Source organism: Protopterus annectens, chromosome 7.part0 (assembly GCF_019279795.1).
Source record: "Protopterus annectens isolate FY-2018-M chromosome 7.part0, PAN1.0, whole genome shotgun sequence".
NCBI classification, from domain to species: Eukaryota; Metazoa; Chordata; order Ceratodontiformes; family Protopteridae; genus Protopterus; species Protopterus annectens.
Window position 1 is genome coordinate 1796175058 of NC_056739.1, and position 23210 is coordinate 1796198267.

Below are 23210 nucleotides of genomic sequence, written 5' to 3' on the forward strand. Positions count from 1 at the left end.
GCACGCAGGATGTAAGTAGCTAAGCTGGCTGCTAATGCAGGATGTAACTAAGCTGGCTGCTAAGGCAGGATGTAACTAAACTGGATGCTAATGCAGGATGTAACTAAGCTGGCTGCTAATGCAGGACATAACTAATCTGTCTGTTAATGCAGGATGTATAAGCTGGCTGCTAATGCAGGATGTAATTAAGCTGGCTTGCTAATGCAGGATGTAACTAAGCTGCCTATTAATGCAGGATGTAACAAAGTTGACTACCTTCTCTTTTTAAAGTTATAATGTTTATTTACAATAGTTTGACATCCTTTCACCTCAGTTTGTCACCACTTAAATGCCATTCATATATCATTCTAATGAAAACAAGCAGCATTATATATTAAAATATATATTATTTGGGCTAAATTCAGAGCCCTCTCACACAGCTGATTAGTGCTTTGTAGTCTACTTGACCAATAACATTGTGGTACATTCCAGTGCAATCCTTTGATGGGATGTTACTCTCCTTCAAGAGGGTAATGTCTCACTGCAACTGCATTATTCACCACCCCATGATAAGAGAGAGAATGGCATGAATCCAAAAAGCTATCATACTGTGGCCAGCTGATTCACTGGCTGAGTTAACTATGTTCACCTCCAAGATGTGACAGGTGACGTGACTGAAGTGGACATATAAATGAGGCATTGTGAGGCAGCTATCTTTGCCTCCACGGATACATGCACCTCAAAGCTCCTGCTCTGCAGATGCTAACAAGCACTCATCTCTTGTTCAATGTCACAATCTCCACCAGAAACTGCAGGTGGGTATGATGTGCCAGCATGTCCCATCACCCTAATATCTGAGAGATGAGTACTCTGCCTTATTACTCCTCTCCCATGCCTTGTCAGCTTCTACAGGATCCAGACGACTGATCAAACCTGTCATCTGGGAACAGTCAGGATTTCTTCTCCCTATACTGCAAAGCTGTCAGTAATATACACACACAAACACAACAGTGTGTGTGTGTGTGTGTGTGTGAGCGTGCGTATCACGTATGTATATATAATTCCAAAAAAATGATACAGCACCAGCATAAATTATATAAATAAAAAGTTTTATTGCCAGAGATATGAAATAACATCTTACAGTAAACCCAGTAACAGTTGTTGAATGGACAAAAAGAAGATATAGCAGCTCAAAAAAATCAGCTTATTGTCTGTCCCAGCTTTTTGTCAGTGTGACATCATTGTACAGTGGGGATTGGGGAATTTGTCCTTTCTTGACTGTATTGTGATTTTGGAGCTGGTATATATAATTACCAGGGGAATGGGGGTGCAGGGGAGCTTGCTTCCTGAAAAAAACATATTTTACAGGGTTTTTTTTTTGATCGGGTGGTGATTGACAAGTTGTGTTCAATGATTTGTCATTCGATAAGTAGTCTATTTGATGGGTGGTCATACACAAGTGTATATCTCATTAATACCTATATTGTGTGGAATGATGCACCTCTTATAGCCTACACAAATTTATTGATTTTATTTTATTTATTTTACATTTGTTAACCTGGTTAGTCCAACTGAGCTTTTGGCTCATTTTCAGTGGAGACCCAGGGAGAGAAGCTCTTCAGTGAGTTTAAAAATTTAACAACAAACAGTTAACAAAATATCATTTACAATCATCTGAAAATTACAATAGGTTACAATGTCATATAAAAGAAATAATGCCTTCATAATCCTTGCATTCCAGAGCATTCTCTGAAAAATAAACTTAAAAAGCATAAGCTAATCAAGGCTTTTCTACTGTAGGACATCTTAGATTAACAATTTTAGTGTCATTTTAGTAATAAATCCTTGCCTTTTCTAATATTGCCTATTACAAGCCGGAAGTCACATAGTTAAAAAGTCAGACTTAAGAAAGGTCTGGACACCATAAGGAACTATAGGTGTTAACTAGAAGTATACAAAAAGGTGCTATAGGCTTGAATTATATATATATATATATATATATATATATATATATATATATATATATATATATATACACACACACACACACACACACACACACACACACACACACACACACACACACACACAAACACACAAATATAGACAGAGAGACCTGTATAAGTCTGCATATTAGTGTTTCCTTTTTTTTGGACCATTTGAGGTCAATGATTTAAGTATTGCCATTTGAGCACGTCAAAGATTTGCTATATTCCATATAGTCAGAGATGTTGCAAGCAGTTACCTTACTTGCTGAAGTACTGATGCACAACAATTCTCAAAATACACTTTTCATAGCTTTTCACAGAAACTTCTGCACTTGTTGCATTAAGGTCCTATAGATCATGCAAATGTTTTAAGAGTTGCTTTTCAATACTGAAATGCCATTACTTTATGAAAACTATAACTCAAGTGCATGTCAAAAATCAGAATAAAAACGGTACTTGCTTTTGCGTTTCCAAAAATAGACTGCAACCACGGCACCCACGATTAGTAGTAGCACTAACACAATTCCAGTCACTAAACCAGTTGAATCAGTGGAGGTTGCTGGATCTCCCGGATCTCCTGAAACAGACAATTTAAGATGTTAGTCTTTACTATAAATGCCCTACTGATGCAAAATCTAATACACGACACATTCAGTGAGTCAACTTTGTCTTCATTCACTTATTAGCGTAACTTAACTTGAGGTGCTAAAGAGCTGTTTCCTGTGGTCCAGAGGTGCAACGTTTGATTCCCTCGCGGCATCTACTGCCTGACTGTGTGTGTCTGAACAAGTCACTTAACTGGACACTTCTACCAGGCTAAATATTAAAAAGGTCTGTGGAGATCACTGCCCTACCCAGGAAAAATACATAAATAACAGATACAAAGACTTCAGCTGATCATAGTTAACAATGAAAAATACAAACAACAGTAAAAGTACACTGAATAAATGTATGTGCATGACAGTTGCAATTATGACTGTGTGCTGTTTTCTGTTCTTTCTTCTACATACAGTACAATGTGAGACAATAAAGACAGATGTCCAGAATGTAACATGCTTAACTGAAAATAATAGTTTGCACCAGATTCCAAAAGACCAGCTCAATACAGTGTAGGCTATCCACTGAAAAATTACTGCTCTCAAGACACAAGTTCTCAATATTGCCAGCAAATCGGGCAGTAGTAGGTGATACGCTACAGGCACTGGTTGCTGATAGGAGCTGTTATTGTGCAAACTGGGGCACCTATGGAGCTGCAGCTTCCTTTCAGAAGAAATACTGCTTCTGCTATCTTCCACATCAAATGAAAGCATCATAATGCATGTCTGGAATGTTCTATACTTGACCTCATCCTTCTAAATGTTGCCCTCTACCTGCACCCCTGCAGGCATTGTTCTGTCCTTGTTCAAATCTGACCCTCAAACTGTCATTTTCTGCTTTAATACTAGTATTATCTTTACACATTAACTCTGCCATATTGATAGAGTATACCAAAGCCAAACTAATATCCTTCTATAAGGGGCTGAAGAAATCCAGGTGTGCCCCTCTCACTGACTCAGTCCCTAACGTCGCTACATATACCTTAGACTACTATGGTCATCTAAACTGCCGTCTGGAGAACCTTATTACCATTTTGTCATAAGTATTACAGGAAAGTCTAAATTAAACCACAGTGATGAAACTCCCAAATAAATAAACTATATATTAAGAGTAAAATGACTTCCCTGACCTCCCAAGAAAAGAAACACAAGGAAATATTTAGGCAGACCAGTAAAGAACTCAAGTATGCCATTAGCAGACTAAGGCAGGATATGAAATGAAGTCAGGCACCTAGTCCAATTATAACCATAAGGTCTTTTTTAACAATATTAGGAGTGTTAGAGGTAACACCTAAGACAACAACAAGCTCCATATAATGACATAATCTGTTCTATAGCCAACATCCTATGTGACAAATTCAGTTCCAGTCTGACCCCAGTCATAAAAACTGGATCAGGTTTCAGTGACACCCCCCTTCTAGTCATAAGCCTGTATTGGGTGATGTACTGGAGACTGCTGTTTTGACTGACCCTATCGGCCTTATTCTCAGACTTCTCGCCATGACATTACATTGCTTCTGCTCTCCGTGCCTTGTAGAAGGGTGCCACACATGCAGTCTTCCTGTCCAGTAGACTTTCTGCACTAGATAATGATCAGCTGTGGATCTGTGCCCAGGTATGTGCCAGATGAATGACCAGATTCCTGAGGACTGTCCGAGGGAGCCTGCCTGGCTATCAGGGTTATCTACTCTAAGAACCTCCTCCCTCTCCACCCTGGTGTCTGTCCACTGCTACAACCATTCTGCACTATTTTCCCCTAGCAGGGCAAATTCCTCTTATTTTCCTCTATGAAAAATGAGACAAAACATGTATTCAGCACTTTTGCTTTTACCCGATCCTGTGTGATATCTCTCCAACCTTTGCACTGGCTAGACACCTCTGTCCCTTACTTCTTTCTACTGAGCACAAAAAAAATAGACAGAAATACAAATGCTGACCATCATGGCCAATGCACTCTGTACAGACAGTAAGGGGAAAGAAGCAGACTACAAAGGTACTGGACGTCACTGTCTCTATCATAGTGTGTGCGTGTATAAAACTGAAACACAGAACAAGTGTAAAGGACAAACCATCTATATATAAACATCACTAAAAATGTGTGGAAGAGCAAGATTTGGGCTTACCCACATAAGAAAACACTTTTACAAGGGTGACTATTGGCACTCTAAGAGGCAAAGTTGCACACTGCGTATATCGCATTACAGCACTGGCTGTGACATGCCACGTTTTGTATTCTTTTACATAGGAGAAGCTACTGGGAAGAGGGCAACTTATATCCAGGTAAGTCTTATCTTTCAGGTGTGTGCTATTAATTTATGCTAGCTCTGTTATGCACTCCAATACATACCTCAATTTTTGAAGAACCAAGGAGCTAACATTCATTCCACAATCATTCTTGGTTAGTCACTTACAGACACCATTACCAACCTTTAAATCCATCTTTCTCCCTACCTACCATTCTATTTCATCCACTCTCCCTTCTCCCTATTTATTTTATTTATTTATTTATTGACATTTGTTAACCGGGTTTGCCCAACTGGGCTTGTGGCCCATTTTCAGTGGACACCCGAGGAGAAAAGCTCCAGTAGTACATTTTAAACAAGTACAATTTTAAACAATATTGATATAATAGCAGTTACAGCAAAATGATTCACATATGTTGGGTTACATACATAAAGTTAAAGTTGCATTAAAAAGAAGCTAAGTAACAATTTTACATTGATATAGTTCAATAGGTCAACAATAAAAAATGTTGTTTGTATAAAATTATGCAAATGCATAGTAGACACATTGGAGAGAGCGGTGTAATGAGGTACTAAGTATGGTCCTTTTGAGGGTACATACAGGGAAGGAAGACTAGGTAGGGTCATAGCAAGGGCAGGTCCTGGAATTGAGAAAATAAGCTTTTAGTTCATTTTTAAAGTGTGAGGTATGGGAGACTGAACGTAAGTCAAGGGGAAGTTTGTTCCAAGCATGGGCATGGGAGTGTTTGTAGAGTAGTTTGTCTACTGACCTTTTTGGGTGGTAGATATCAAGTAATTGTTGGTTAGAAGTATGGAGGGCCTGGGACGGGATGTAGATAGAGGCTAAGGAAGATAGAGATGGACAGAAGGAGGGTTTATAAAGAATAGAGTGTAGCATATGAAATTGATAAGATAGCAGAAATTGGGGAAGTTCAAGCCACTATAGAGAGTTTAAAGAAATGCAGTGGTGTGAGTTGTATGGGGAGTTAGTAATGAATCTGGCTATTTTATGGTAAGTCTGTTGGAGTTTGTTTAGAGTGGAGGCCTGGATACTGGTAAGAACTGGGGCGGCGTATAAGGGAGAGGGGAGGAGGAGTGCCTAGTCCAGGGTAAGTCTAGATTCAGGGGTTAGGAATTTTTTGTTCTGATACAGCAGACATAGTTTCTGGTTTGTTTTTTTTTATACATTGGAGTATGTGTAGGTTGAACTTTAGTTCGTCATCGATAATGACCCCTAGGAGTTTTGTGTGGGTGTCAGGTTGGATAGTTGTATTGTTAGAAGATGTAATAAAAAAGGAGGTTTTGTGATGAGAAAGAGAATGGGGAAGGAAAAGTAGGAGTTTGGTCTTTTTGGGATTTAGGATCAATAGGTTGTAAGAGAGCCATTGTTCAGTGGATAGTAGGGCCTGTTGGGTCAGGGAGTGTAGTTCAGGAATGTTACTTGAGATGGATATAAGTGTGGAGTCGTCGGCATACTGAATAAGGGAGGATTCTTTGCTTGAGGTGTAAAGATCATTGGTGAAGATGTTAAACAAAAGGGGTCCCAAGATGGAGCCTTGGGGAACATCAGTGGAGATGGGAAGGAAAGGTGAGGAGGATGAGAGCCATCTGACAGATTGTTCCCTGCCAGATAGGTAACTATTAAAACAGACAAGTGCGGAGGGGGATAGGTGGAGATTTGCGAGTTTGGATAGTTGTAGAGGATGAGAGACAGTATTGAAGGCTTTGGAGAGATCTAGGAAGAGACGGGAAATTAGTTTATTGCTGTCTAGGGCCTCTGCAATGATATGAGTGAAGGAGAGGAGGGCAGTGGTGGTGCTGTGGTGTGGACAAAATCCATGTTGGGTAGGGGTAAGTAAGTGGTGTGTGAGGAGGTGATTGAGAAGCTGTGTGTGAATACATTTTTCTAATATCTTGGAGAGGGGGGCCAGAATGGCAATGGGCCAGAAGTTTGTGGGGTCAGTGGAGTTTCCACCTTTATGAAGAGGGATAGTGAAGAAAGATTTCCAAAGGGTGGGGACAGTTGATTCCAGAAGAGATTGATTAATTCGTATAGATATAGGATAGGCAACTGAGTCAGCAGCAAGTTTGAGGAATGTAGGAGACAGATATTCAGTGGAAGGAGAGCAAGATTTTAGCTTGAGTAGTAGAAATTTGATGTAAGTAATGGGAACTGGCTCGAAAGAAAACAAAGTTGTGTTAGTGGGACTTGGAGGGGTGGGTGTCGAAGTAGAGTTTGGCTTAGAGGTTACCAGATTTTGGATGGAAGATATAAAGTGTTTATTCAGAAGGGTAGCTGTTTCCTGAGAGGAAGAGTTAGGGTATGGGGAGGGATTAGAGGGCTTTCCAAGATAGAGGATGTTGTTGAGAGTTGACCAAAATTTTCGAGGATTGGATTTGTTGTTAAGCTGAGCAGAGCTATAGTATAACTTTTTGTCATTAGTTGTATGTCTTTTTGCAAGGTTCCTCAGTTGCCTGTATTTTTGAAAAAAATGTGGTTGTTTAGTTTTAGTCCAGGTTTTCCAAGCACAATCTCTTTGTTTCATAAAGGACCTAGTCTCTTTGGAGAGCCAGGGAGCATGATTTGATTTTACTCTGATCTTCCTAGAGGGAGCTAAGGAGTTTAGAGTATTCATGAAGATGCTATTGAAAGTGCTTACAGCATCGTTTAGGGGAAGGTGTTTTAGGATGGACCAATCTATGTTGTGGAGAATGGAGTTAAATTGGAATGAATTGAAACTCGATAGTTTTCGACAGTCTTTGTTAAGGTGGGGTTTAGGAATATGGGAGTAATGTCTTAAGATGGTGGTAGGGAGATGATCACTGAGGGAGTCAGGTAAGGTGGTGGGATTGTGGTATTGGTGGGGGGAATTGGTAAGGATCCAGTCTATGATGGAGCTGGAAGTGGAATTTTTATGGAAGCGAGTGGGAGATGTTATAAGTTGTTGGAAGCCGTGTAGGTGGATACTGAGTTGTGTGGAGTCAGTTGTGAATTTGGACCAATCAATGTTGACATCACCAAGGATAAGTGTCTTATATGGTATGTTGTGGGAGAACCAGGATAGGATGTTTTCAAGAATGGGCAGATTGTTACCAGGAGGAAGGTAGATAGAGGCAATTGCAAGTTTTTTGTGGGGATTCAGATGGCAGTTAAGGATGATGATTTCAGCTGGGAGGAAGTCAGGAATTGGGGAAGGGTATGGTGAGAGGTTAAGGTTGTTTGAGTAGAGGATGGCCACGCCACCACCTTTTTTTACAGGTCTATCAGATCGGAAGGTATTATAACCTGGTGGGAGTATTTTCCTACCTTTTTCTACCCACTCGCTTCCATAAAAATTCCACTTCCAGCTCCATCATAGACTGGATCCTTACCAATTCCCTACCTACCATTCTACTCCATCCACCTCTCCCTTCACCCTACCTACCATTCTATTCTGCCCACCCTTCCCTTCTCCCTACCTACGATTCTATTCCATCCACCTCTCCCTTCTCCCTACCTACCATTCTATTTCATCCACCTCTCCCTTCTCCTTACCTACCATTCTATTCCATCCATCTCTCCCTTCTTCCTACCTACCATTGTATTCCATCCACCTCTCCTTTCTCAATACCTACCATTCTATTCCAACCACCTCTCCCTTCTCCCCACCTACCATTCTATTCTGACCAACTCTCCCTTTTCTCTACCTTCCATTCTATTCCATCCACCTCTACCTTCTGTCTACAATAACATTCTATTCCCTTAACCTCTCCCTTCTCCCTACCTACCATTCTATTCCCTTAACCTCTCCCTTATCCCTACCTACCATTCTATTCCATCCAGCTCTCCCTTCTCTCTACCTACCATTCTATTCCATCCAGCTCTCCCTTCTCCCTACCTACCATTGTATTCCATCCACCACTCCCTTCTCTCTACCTTCCATTCTATTTCGTCCACATCTCCCTTCTCCCTACCTACCATTCTATTCTGCCCACCTCTCCCTTCTCCCTACCTACCATTCTATTCTGTCCACCTTACCCGATTCTTTACTTCTTCCATCTTTATACTGCTTATTCAACCTTCTTCCCACCATCATATCATTTTCTTCTTAACCCAATCTACCGTAATCAATACCTCTCATCTCTTACTGCTGCATGCCTCTCCTCCTATGCTTCTCCAAATAGACACAGTAACCATTTACTTTCTATTTCTCTCTCCTGTATATTTTCCCAGCTCTCCCTCATGTCCTTCAGCCTGCCTTGAACCTTCTTGCAGTCTCACTACACATGTAGGTTACCTGCCTCTTATTCCTTGTTTCCACGGCTTTGAATATGAGGCTGGTCAGAATTATGGGTCTGTAATTACTTGGGTCTGTAGACGGTTCTCCCTTGTGCAGGGGAATGACTATAGCTGTTCTCCATTTGCTTGGTACAAAACTTGTTTGGAGGTAGAGCATGAACAGTGTTGTTAGTGGTTTGGCTAAATCTTGCTTCATGCTATTTAAAATGCATCCAGGGATATTGTCAAGTCTCATCGGTGCAGTATTTTTAACTTCTGATAGCAATTTCTGAACTTGGTCTTTGGGTATATCTTGAGGGATAGATGGAGGGGAGAGACAGATAATGTTAGACCTAAATGTATCTATCCGTACGTTCAGCATACCTTCAGCTTCAGTCTAAGTAACATCGTTCACAATCAGCTCAGCGCACTGCTGTAAGTAACATCATTCACAATCAGCTCAGTGCACTGTAACATCGTTCACAATCAGCTCAGCGCACTGCTGTTTTGGGCTTTTCAGATTACAATGCCTTGTGAGTGTCTTTGGCTTGGGTAGCTATTTTAGTGTCAAATTTGGCTTTGGTGGACTTTATTAAGCTCTTGAGTTCTTTGATTATTTCAGTGACAAGGGCTCTAACATTCCGGGGATTACCCTTCTTACATTTGGTCAAAATGCTTTTCCTTTTATTATAACGTTTGTTGATATTATGGTTTCACCATGAGGGCTTGTTTCTGGGGTTTGCCCTGCACTTGTTCCTATGGGGCACAGCTGCATCTATTCAGCTTTTTCCATACTGATACAGTGTGGTGGTGTACATTTCTGTGTATTCAGTGGAATTAACTGGCTTCGTTGTGGATTTGAAATTTGCTACTGTATCGCTTTAGGAGTAGGTAGCTTGTCTTAAAGAAATTTCTAACGGTATCTTGGCTGGAAGGGCTTTCTGGTTTCAATTTTATTTCGAAAGAGACTGCTTTATGGCCAGACCTAACAAGTGATAAAGATACTCAAGATGTGGTGCAAGATGCTTCCATATTAGTAAGGACAAGATCCAAGACGTTATTCCCCCTAGTGGGTACTCTGACTAATTGTTCCAGGGCATCTGTTGACAAAATCCAGAAATGTCTGTGCTTGTGCTTATGGTTACTCTGATTAGTTTTTATACAAACAGCTCTCTACATATTTCCCAATTTTTAGATATTGCAACTATCAGGCAAACAGCTCCATATTTACATATTAAAATTAGAGTTTCTACGTCCTCTAAATTAAAAGTCACAGGCTTTTTGTTATCTTATACATTTCTCCTCATGTCAGTCATAGCTATCTTAATACTATTCCACATCAAAAAGAATACACTTTTCAGCCCTTTCACTAATGCACATAATTTGATTTCCACCCACATGATCACGATAGAAATCTTACCTGACAACTGCATCTCCCCTTACCATATAACAACTTCATTCCTACTACAGAAGTACTTTTCAGTAAAATCCCTTTGCAATCATTCAAAAGTCTAAATATACGTCCATCAACTTACTCTTAACCTCACAGTACACAACATAAGGCACTCTGAATTATTAATAAATAGTCATAATTTTAATGAAATTTTAAGTTAAATTGGAAAACTTATTAATTAGGACATGCTCCAGTCCTAAAGAGTAAGCTTTCCAATTTAACCTAAAATCTCACTGTCAGAAGTTTTACACTAAACACTGATCCTTAGCCAGCTTACATATTGAAATAATATTAGGAAGGCAAGCTAAAAATATTAATAGCTATAATCTGTATTTCACTTCCATCCTATACAGCTATTACACAAGCCACTATGGACAAAATAAGATATTACACAAAACATCACCAATTTATAATAGTAGCAAATGTAATTATGGACTGGCAAGAGCAAAGCACGAATGGCTACCGTCTATACCTTAACTGCATTTACCTGAAATGGCACCAGACCCAGCCCTCAAACTAACCACAGCTCAACTCTGGACATCATTCTGACAAACATAACCAACAAATTACGCTAATAGCCTCTCCAGTTCAATAAATGACCACTTTCCAATATTCTCCACCTGGTCATTCAAATTCAAGAAAATACCATCTCATATTATAATGTTTATAACTATTAACAACTCTTCAAAATTTTATTGGCAGAACTGCAACTAATAAATTGACTACTTTATACATCTATAGCAGCCATGTATCATGTCTGTTTGACATTTTATCATCTTTTAACCCCAACACTAGGTAAAATATACCTTACTAAAAAATTAAGGAGAGAAAAGCTACTCCATAATTAACAACCGAGCTGAACCAAAGACAGCTAACCCATTAGATGAAACTGCTCAGCAACAATTCCAATGCCTTAAAAAATTAACTAAGATAAAAACTAAGAAAGCTCAGTCACAATTATTCAGACAACTTCAAAGAGAAAAAATCAGTCAGTTAAACAAGTTGTGGACATCTACAAAATGTATATCCATAAATAGTATCTAAAACAAAACTAACAGTAATACAGCCCTAACCAGAGACAATTCAAGAACATAAAAAATATATCCCTCCATCCCCCCAGAATCTACTTCTTAGCACTCTTATAACTACGCAATCTTTGTAAGATACTGCAATACCCTAAATTTTATTTCAAAAATGTAAACAAAACCAAAGTGGAAGAACAACTAGAAAAGACTTGAGTGCAGTTACTATACCTACACTGCATATGTTCTACCCCAAAACATCTCAACCATACCTCTCAATTATCTCTGATTTTATACAATTTCTTATTTTGCATCATATTTTTCTGCTACTCATAAATGACTGATTTTCTGGTAGATCACTGAGGATTAGTCAATAAAATTAGACATTAGGGTTTTATACTTCTGATTGTTCAGAATTTGCATACTGATATAAAACATGCTTTCCTATTGACTTTTGAAGTGAATAAGAGTAACATTTAAAAAAAAATTGTTCTTGACCCCCCCCCCCCCCCATTTATTTTTGGCTTTGCCCATATTTTTAAGCAAATAAGATGAGATGTATGAATTCAGCTATGGTCTTACATCATACATGAACCACCAGCAGACATCAATAATCTAACACTGAGAAAAGTCTCATTACATACTTGTTTTGAGCATGTCCTAATTACTAACAATGCAAAACTTACTGTCTTGGCTAGTGCCTAATGCAAATCTGTGTCCACTGACGAAAATACTGGAAAAAGATAATTTATGACAAGGCATTTGAATACTTTCTAGAAAATTACATATTTTCAGCCAAACTACATGTTTTTGGCTCAAGCACAGTGCAATTACAGCTACATTGCACCTGTTTTACTTGCATATAGTATCGTTCTTACAAAACCAGACAGTTCACCTAAAACCCCCAGAAAATCTATACCAACACATTTCATCTTCATATTTAACTGGCTAGCTGCACAGAAATTAACAGGACACTCAAGCAAAACTACTATAGTATTTGTGGCAACACAAAGTCTTAAAATGTCTCAAACCATTTGCATCCAAACTTCATTAATCATGCCTGCAGAAATACTTAGGTGTAACAATGGATCAAAGTATTTCATTCACCACTCACACTGATATACAAACCAACATCATCATCTCAAAATTACATACTGCCTATAAGATCCCAAACCTTCTTGCAGACAGGTAAAACAAGCCATTGCAACCAATGCATTGATCCCTATCACTGAATACTGATACCCCATCAATACTCTGTTATCAACAAAAAACACTGTCCTCCAGCAAACAACAGAAAACACAATAATTCAATTCATACATTCATTTCCACTTACAAACAGAATCTCTTTAACCTTTAAACTATTCAATGGAAACTACTGTCCCCCATTAAAAACAAACTAGTTATCAAACCACCATACTATTCACTTGGAAACCAAGCTGGACTGACTCTGCTAAAACAATCTTTTAAATTATCCACTACAAAAAAAAAAATTTCTGTAAGAATGGCTCAGAAAACAGAAACTGCCTCCCAAATTATATCAGGTCAAATGTAAACTAAAAACAAGTAATCTCCGTTGTATCCCCGAAGTCTCAAAACAACCCACTAAAGTGTAGTGGGTCTAAAAACAAAACAGTGTAAGAAACTTCTCTGTGTGGAAGATTTTCAGTCCATATATTTCTAGTTAATCACTGTATATAATCAGATCAGACAATAATAGTAGAAGTAGCGAACGTAAACTCGTCAAGTCAAAAAGTAATAATAGAAAATATATAATTCTACAGCATTACTAAGTATTCGAAAGTAATCCAAGCAAGGCAGACAGTCTGTTTCCAGTCAAAAATCCTTTATTAAGTACACAGACAAGCGATCCAAGTAAAACAAAAATAGAGTAATAATTTCCTCACAAGTTTTCTAAATATATATATACTTTTTATCAGGCATGGGAGTGGTTTATTGTGCTGTAAAACAAAGTGTTATTGGTACACATGTTAAATTCACATCCCTTCCCCCATCAGTGTGACATTCGAGCTGGTCCTGCCCTACCTAGTAGCTTTCATAATAATATATAGCACTAATGTACTTTAATGGTATATCTTATTTAACCAAATTATTAAGTAGATTATTAAGTCTGTGATTTTATATACAAGGCAATATACTACATGGCTGGAAATATATAAACCTTAGATCATTTTGCGATCTAAAATTATATATAAATATATACATATACATTTTGCATGTAAAAATCAGTTTCTATTTTCATAATCTATTGTTAACAAAGATCGCTTTCGTCCTTCTAGACTTCTTCAGGTCTGTGTACAAGAACCCTAAAAACCTATATAATTGTATAATTAGTATTGTTATTACCATCATTTTGAATAAAATTGAAAAAAATATATATATATAAATATATATATATATATATATATATATATATATATATATAATGATGGAAACAAAATATACACTTAAATTTCAAATGATTTAAAATGGTATTTAAAACAATTTGTAGAAAAAAAAATTAAATAAAATACAATTAGTCATGTAAACAATGTGGCAATTTTCTAAGTTCCAGTGCACTTTTAATTGAACAGTAGTAGTTTAGTCCAGGCTTTCTAAAAGAGTTCAGCTTTAATTGCCACATAAGTTCATGTTTCTCCAGAATATTCGGGATGTCTCCTTCAAGATCACCCATGTCTATGCAATCCAGGATCTGGAACTTAAAACCTGTGTGTCTTTTATGAAGAGAAAGGTGTTTGGCTAGTGCATTATTTTTACATCCAGAGCGGACTTCTGACAGATGACATGAAATCCTTCGCTTGAGTTATGAAGCACCTTCACTCAACCTCCCCAGTAGAAAAATGTTAAGTAATTCCACAGAGAATAACAAATGCAAAAATAGCTGCATCCTGACATACACTTTGGATTATCACAGTATCAAAAATATTATTGAAGAAAACTGGGACATTGTCACAGGAAACCCTTTTCTGATTAACATCTTAGGTGAAGCCTCATCATTTGTTTATAGGAAGGCCAGGAATATTAGAAGTTTTGTTGAATTTAAACCTAGATCATGTGAGAAAAGCACTAAAAGATGTGAAACTAATTGTACATTTTGTATATTTATACAGCAAGGTGATAGTTTTATTGCCCTTATTTAAAGAAGATCATTAAAACCAGTGCAGGGGGTGACTGTAACACTAAAAAAGTAATTTACAGGGCACAGTGCAATGAATGTGATGCATTCTATGTGGACAAGACTGTAAATAAACTCAAGCGAAGGATTTCATGTCATCTGTCAGAAATCCGCTCTGGATGTAAAAATAATGCACTAGCCAAACACCTTTCTCTTCATAAAAGACACACAGGTTTTAAATTCCAGATCCTGGATTGCATAGACATGGGTGATCTTGAAGGAGACATCTCGAATATTCTGGAGAAACATGAACTTATGTGGCAATTAAAGCTAAACTCTTTTAGAAAGCCTGGACTAAACTACTACTGTTCAATTAAAAGTGCACTGAAACTTAGAAAATTGCCACATTGTTTACATGACTAATTGTATTTTATTTATTTTTTCTACAAATTGGTTTTAAATAGCATTTTAAATCATTTGAAATTTAAGTGTATATTTTGTTTCCATCATCATACACACACACACACACACACACACACACATATATATATATATATATATATATATATATATTTTTTTTTCAACTTTATTCAAAATTATGGTAATAACAAAACTAACTAATTATACAATTATATAGGTTTTTAGGGTTCTTGTACACCGACCTGAAGAAGTCTAGAAGGACGAAAGCGATCTTTGTTAACAATAGGTTATGAAAATAGAAACTGATTTTTACATGCAAAATGTATATGTATATATTTATATATAATTTTTGATCGCAAAATGAACTAAGGTTTATATATTTCCAGCCATGTAGTATATTGCCTTATATATAAAATCACAGACTTAATAATCTACTTAATAATTTGGTTAAATAAGATGTACCATTAAAGTACATTAGGGCTATATATTATTATGAAAGCTACTAGGTAGGGCAGGACCAGCTCGAATGTCACACTGATGGGGGAAGGGATGTGAATTTAACATGTGTAACAATAACACTTTGTTCTACAGCACAATAAACCACTCCCATGCCTGATAAAAAGTATATATATATATTTAGAAAGCTTGTGAGGAAATAATTACTCTATTTTGGTTTTACTTGGATCGCTTGTCTGTGTACTTAATAAAGGATTTTCGACTGGAAACAGACTGCCTGCCTTGCTTGGATTACTTTCGAATACTTAGTAATGCTGTAGAATTATATATTTTCTATTATTACTTTTTGACTTGACGAGTTTACGTTCGCTACTTCTACTACTATTGTCTGATCTGATTATATACAGTGATTAACTAGAAATATATGGACTGAAAATCTTCCACACAGAGAAGTTTCTTACACTGTTTTGTCAAATGTAAACTACTTACAAAATGACTCAAAGATCGTTTGCTGGAAGAAAACAAATGCAGCTGCTTCATCAACACTGGATGGCAAATGCACACTCGGGATCCCCTCTTATTAACTAGCTTTCTAAATTCTTTATGGACTAATAAAGCTAAAACAACAATACTCTATATAAATAATGTAATCAGGAACAAAGCCACGTAAGACCTTTATTTAGTCACCTTTGCAGATAACTGCACTACTACAGTTAAAACCACATAAACCTAAGTAAATAATGAATGGGACCAAAGCAACAGCAAGTATGTTTCCTCTTCTTCCTCTAAATCTGTAATTATCTTCACTCTGCAACTAATCATTTCTAATCATTCTTATCTCCTTCCCTTTCTCTCACCACACTTATACTGTCTACATTCTGTTATGCTACTGATTATTTTCAAAACTTTCAAAGCATGACAACTTGTATTTTTTGCTAGATAACTTGATTCTGTTCTCACACACTTAAATATGCTGTTTCTCCATTTAGCATTTGAATGTCTGTTAAGCAAGAAATAATGCATTAACAGTACAAAAGACACTGTCTTGAACAAGGGCCTGTGTCACCAGAATGTGCCATGATGATGGTCACTTAAGCGTATTCAGAAGTAAATGTTTTTCGATGATGTTGTTTACATTACTGTGTGTATTTTATGTTATGATCCAGGTCATGGCTGAAAGGGGCCCAAGGCCCATTTCACTTCCTAGTTAATAAATATTTAATAAATAAATAAATAGGACCTACCTCCCACACTGGCTTACTAATCCTCCGTACCACATACTGTACCTTACTCTTTTCCCATACTTAATTTTTATTACCTACCACATTCTAAACCTCTCCATCTTCTCCTTCCCTTTCATAACCCTGTCTTATATATCTATATATATATATATATATATATATATATATATATATATATATATATATATATATATATCATGGTTACCTTCTACTAGTCAATAATTCTGTCTCCATGTTTGCAGGAAATGGAAAAACACTACCCAGTAACCCAATTTACCTGCTGTTTAAGAATGTATCAAATACACCTTATTGCTACATGGTGGTGCTGCGGTAGCGTTGTCGCCTCACAGTAAGATGTTGTCCTGTTCGATTCTCAGCGAAAGCGTCTTCTGTGTGGAGACATGCGTGAATGGGCGTACCTTCGTTGAAGGTTGTGCGTTAGAGCTGGCAACTCGGCATGTAAAAATCTACTGCCAATCATTAGCGGATCGGAGTTCCGCTGTGGCAATCTCTAACCGGGAAAAGCAGAAAGACACAACACCAACTACATTACTTTACATGTTTTTCACATATCTGCAACCTTTTTACCTTCTTCAAATTCTGTCATTATCTAACCACAAATGGCAGTTCAGTTTCTGAGAACTACAGCCCTTCTGCATAAGTACAACTCCCCAAACATGTACATGTTTCTTTGTATTTAAGCAACCACCTAAACCTTCCATCTAACAATCACTTACTTCATCCTCCTCTTATTTTTCACCACAATCACTAAATCATCTGCTTATGCCATAAAAATAGGTAATATAATATTATCTCTAACCTCCCAGGTGGCATCCTTAACTATTTCCTTATTTCCCTCTGCAACATGATTCATTTCCAAAGAAAACACATTTTTACTTAATGGGAATCCTTGTTCAACCCCCTCCCCTTTCTTATTTTTATTTTCAGTTTGTTGATGGAGATACAGGCCTGATCTCAATGGACCAATTTCAGTCTCATCCTGGAGAAGACCATAGAAGTAATAGCGATTAACTTGAATAGTACAATACATGACATTAGTACAAGTAGAACATACGACATGAAGTAATTTTAGAACATCTCAGAAAGAAAGATTATGTTTTGCTATGGATTTCCATGTGTTACATACATTTTCACTGAACCAATCGTCTACAATCATTGTATTACATGTATCATTATATAGAAACTTCAGCATTCTGACAATCTGCTGATCCATTTTACACTCTTTCGTAATATGCCACATACTATCATCATTTATACTATCATATGCTTTTCCAGATCACATACTACAATGTTACACTCTGCCTTCTCCCTTACTATAAAATTCACAAAGTACAGTTTTGTACCTACTATAAATGCAGATGTTCGAGTGTTCACCCTGCTGCAGTCATCACACTTGGGTTATCCTGCCATCAGGCAGTCCCGCAGTAGGCCTGAATTCCAAAGTCTTGGTCCAGCGTCGGTTGCTGTCGCTTCTTCCCTGACGTCAGAGTGCCAGGGGTATATAAGAGGCATCCAACGCCATTTTCTTCAGTTTTTCTTGCCCCAGATGTCAGGTGCCCCCAATAGGTAGGCAAAATATATATATATATATATATATATATATATATATATATATATATATATATATATATATATATCGCTAGATAAAAATAAAACAATACCTTTAGGCACAAGCAAATACACCACAGAGGTTGAATAGGATAAAGTGGTAGAGATAAGTTCAGCTAGTTCAGAGGGGATGGAGGGAGGGTAACCTGGACTGCAACAGGGTGAACACTCGAACATCTGCATTTATGGTAGGTACAAAACTGTACTATGTTCATCGTGTTACCCTGCTGCAGTCATCACACTTGGGTTGAATCCCAAAGCTAAGGATGGGAGGTGGTTAGAAGGAGCTAGTAGGCCCTGCAAAACTGCAGTGGCAAAACCAGCTCTAGTCTTAGAATATAGAGGTAAGTGATAGTGTTTGGTGAAAGTGTGCACTGAACTCCAAGTTGCAGCTTCCAGAATATCCTTGGTTGGCACTCCCCTGAGAAAGGCCGCTGATGCAGCTGTAGCCCTGGTGGAGTGGGACCTAATGTTAGCAGGTACCGGTTTCCCATGATGCATGTAGCAGAATCGTATGCAATGCCCTATCCATTTAGAAATGGTCTGTTTTGAGATAGCTTTTCCTTGTGACCCTGTAGCATAGGCTACAAAGAGCTGGTCAGAATTTCTGAAAGCCTTAGTTTTATCCAAGTAGTAACATAATTGCCTGTGAATGTCCAAAGAGTGCAGGAGTTTTTCTCCTTTGTTCTGGGGATTTGGGAAAAAGGTGGGCAAATGAATGGTTTGATTTAGGGCCACACTGGATACCACCTCTGTCTTGATGAAAAATGAGGATTTAGTGCCTGTAGCTCTGAGACTCTTCTAGCTGAGGTTATTGCAAGTAGCACGGCAGTTTTCCATGAAAGAAATTTAAAATCAGCTGAAAAAGCTGGTTCAAAGGGCGGCAGTGTAAGCTTTTCCAGAACAAAGTTGAGATCCCAAAGTAGGTGTTGGTGCTCTCCTTGGCGGTCTTATGTTCTTAGCCCCTCTGAGGTACTGTCTTAGAAGTGGATGTGAGAATAAAGGAGGATCCGTGTTGTAATGAGCTGAAATTGATGAGGCGTGGATCTTAATAGATGAAAAGGAAAGACCTTTGTGCAACATCTCAGTTAAATATTGTAGAATCTGAGGAACGTTTGGATTAAGGGGATTTTGGCCTTTAGCCTGGTTCCAGGCGCAAAATCTTCTCCATTTGTCTGAATAGGTTTTCCTGGTGCTGGGCCTCCTGGCCTCCAGAATGACATCCATAACTGCTTTGGATAGAGGTGTTGGCTGGTTGTTTAGGTTATTTGCCATGCAGCCAGGTTTAAAGTCTTGAGCTGGCTGTGTAGAATATGATTGTCTCGCTGAGTGAGCAGGTGAGGAATTTGTGGTAAAATCCATGGTGGGCCGTGGGCCATGTTCCTTAAAATTGGATACCAGTGCTGGTGTGACCAGTCTGGTGCAATGAGTATCATTTGTGGCCTCTCTAATCTGACTTTCAGCAGTACCTTTGCTAGAAGAGGCAGTGGAAGAAACGCATACACTGTTAATGTTTTCCAACTGAATGAGAGGGCGTCCACTTTCCAAGCTTGTGGATGGAATGTTCTTGTGCAAAATTTTTGAAGTTGGTAGTTTTTGGGGCTTGCAAACAGATCTCTGGGCGTCCCCATTTTTGAGCTATCATTGCAAATACTTGTGGATCTAGTTTCCACTCGTGTGGATCCATGATGTTTCTGCTTAGGTTGTCTGCCAATGTGTTTTTCTTTCCTGGCAGGAATTGTGCTTGTAATTGAACCTGGTAAGACAGTGCAGTGTTCCACAAGGTCATTGCTTGCCTGCATAGAGGGCAGGAATGTGCGCCCCCTTGCTTGTTTATGTACCACATTACTGTGGTATTGTCCATCTTTATTATTAGTTGTCCTGGCTGTAAGAGGTTCTTGAAAGCTGTTAGGACATTCTGTACTGCTAGCATTTCTTTTTGATTGATATGTAGATGCCTCTGATCTGTAGTCCATTTGTCCTGAATGCACTGTCCTGCCATGTGTGTTCCCCAGGCATAGTCCGATGCATCTGCTGTCATAGTTTGCCTGGATGTGGGTAAGGTGAAAGGCTGACCCTTGTTGAGGTGACATGCCTATGCCCACCATAGACACTCCTGTTGAAGGCAGGGAATGAGTGGTATCATTGTTTCCAAGCTGTGGCTGTGCTGAGTCCATACGCTTTTCAGGTACTATTGTAATTTCCTCATATGCAGTTTTGCATTGTAGTATGCAAGATGCCATGAATCCCAAGGCCTGCAGAATTTTTCTTGCACGGAGTTGGGTCTTTGTTGCCATTATTTTGAAATACTGAGTCAGCTGTTGTTTCTTGTCTGGCGTGAGATAAGCCATCTGGGCCATTGTATTCAAGCTGGCACCCAGGAATATTATGTTTTGTGAGGGCACTAGTTTTGATTTCTTTTCATTTACAGTGTACCCTAGGCAACTTAGAAGGTGTTTGACAAATGCCAGATGCTTTAAAAGAATGTCCTTGCTTTCTGCTTGAATAAGGCAGTCATCCAGGTATGGGTATATCTGAATTCCTCTTTGTCTGCAGTATGCAATTACTGGTGCCAGGCATTTTGTGAAGACCCTGGGCGCAGTAGATAAGCCAAAGGGCAGTGCAGAGAATTGATAATGCGTTGAACCTGCAATGAAGCGGAGGTATCTTCTGCAATTTTGTCTGATAGGGACATGCAGATATGCCTCCTTGAGGTCCAACTTTACTAGCCACGCATTCTTGCCCAGCATGGGAAGAAGCTGCTGTAGTGTTAGCATCTTGAATTTTGGTACTTGCAGACATGTGTTCAGAAGTGAAAGATCCAGAATGGGTCTCCATGCTTTGTCCTTTCTTGGGACTAGAAAGAGTCTTGAGTAAAATCCTTGTCCTTGCTCCTGTGTAGGTACCTGTTGAATGGCTCTCATGTCCATGAGAGCTGTCATTTGTTTTTGTGCCTCTGCCCATTGATTTGGTGGCAGGTTTGGCATTCCTTTTATCCTTGGTAAGGTATAAAAGTGGAATCTGTATCCTTGAGAGACAATGTCTAGAACCCATTTGTCTTTTGTGATGATGTGCCAGTTGTCTGCAAAAAATGCTAATTTTCCTCCCAAGGGAGCTGCCAGGAGAGATTTGCTTGGTAGTTTGAGGAATGAGTCATTGTGTTTGTCTTCTGCTAGCCTGGGGCCTGTCTTCTCCTCCTTTCTGGGTAGCAGTACCCCATTGGCGAGGTTTGTAAGGGCCTTGTGACTGACCTCTGCCCCTTGGGCGTCTGTATTTGCCTCTCTGTGATCTGTCAGAAGCTGGAAAGCACCAGTTTTTCATTGGCCAATTTCTGCTGAAACGAGGGGGGTTTACTTGCAAAAAATCCTTGACCATCTGCATAGACTTTGCCTTATCCTCCATTTTCTTCAAAACATCTTCTGCTTTGACACCAAATAATACATTCTGCTGTAAAGGTGCATCCAATAATTTTGCTTTAACATGATCAGGAAGGGTTTGTTCTTTTAACCAAGCATGTCTACGTATGACAGAGCCAGTAACAGCTGCTCTACAGGAAGCTTCCAATTAATCAAATCCACATTGTAAAGTATGTTTGCCCACCTGTTCAGCTGTATGCAACAGATCCTGCATTTCTTTGAAATCAGACTGTTCAGTATGTGTGCTCATTTTTTGTTTTAATTGAGACATTAGGAATTGCTGATATTTCAGCATGTGAAACTGACAATTTAATGCTCTCATAGCCAAAGTTGCTGAGATGTATATTTTCTTTCCCCATCTATCTAGAGCTCTGGAATCCCTTTCAGAGGGCACAGAGTTTTTAGCCATAGAAGCTTTAGCTCCCTTAGGACCCTGGGAAATTGTTTCTGGGTCAGCCACAGGATTTTATAAAGGAATTTGTGTGAGTCTGGTACTCTGTAGTATCTGTCTGGTTTGGATGGAGCAGGAGGTAGAGAGTCCGGATTTAGACTAGACTCCAAGTAAACATCATCCACAATATCCAAAACTGGAGGGATAGCAAGAGGTCTGTGCTGGGGTAGTAAAAGGAACTCTCAGAGCCTTTTCTTAGAATCAGAGTAGTCCTGGCCTTCTCAGTGGAAATGTTCCCTCATGGTATGTAAAGTTTCCCCAACGGAGTAGTCTTCAGGGGAGATGCTGAGGGAATAGAGTCTTCAGCATCAGAGTCTTCATAAGGTGGAATAGTGTAATCCTGTTCCTCAGAAGAATCTGAGGAAATTGAAACCTGTTCAGAGGAAGCATAATCCTCCTCTTGTCTTGGTCTTTTATCAGGAGGGGGATGGGAACCCCTGATTAGGGTAATCAAATCTTCAGCCATCTTAAGCATCTGCTTCCTAGGCATGGGGCCTGGAGCTGTAGACTGATGTACAGTCTTCTTTGGTTTTAAAGGAGTTTTAAGCTTAGTATAAGATTTAATGGTGAGTGCAGTCGGTCTGAAGACACCTTCTGCAACCGAAGGTGTTTCCACTGCACCGGGGTCTACTTCTGCTCCGGTGTCGGAAGGGCCTAATGAAGATGGCTGCATCGGCCTAGTAGACTCCGCTTGAGAATCCGCAGCTGTCTGCGGTTCCAGTTCTGTGGTCGTCAGGGGCTGCGTAGGCGCCTCCCTGAAAACCGGAGAACCGGTGACAGGCCTAGCAGAGGCCTCGGAGTCTGGCTTGTTCCTAGGCTGCCTTTTATGCATGCCGGTCGTCGGCTGCTCCGACGGCATGATATAATTAAATTTCCTAGCGAAGTAATGTCGTGTGAATTCAAAACGGCGTTTGATAGTTCGTT

At 38.8% G+C, this 23210-nt stretch overlaps 1 protein-coding gene across 1 annotated transcript in view; it reads right to left on the reverse strand.

Moving 5' to 3' along the window:
- Positions 1-23210, reverse strand: part of LOC122807241 — a 1134459-nt gene that overhangs the window by 487554 nt on the left and 623695 nt on the right. The window contains exon 3 of the mRNA XM_044078325.1: positions 2428-2544. Coding sequence (XP_043934260.1) covers positions 2428-2544 — 117 coding nt within the window. The remainder of the gene's footprint in view (positions 1-2427; positions 2545-23210) is intronic.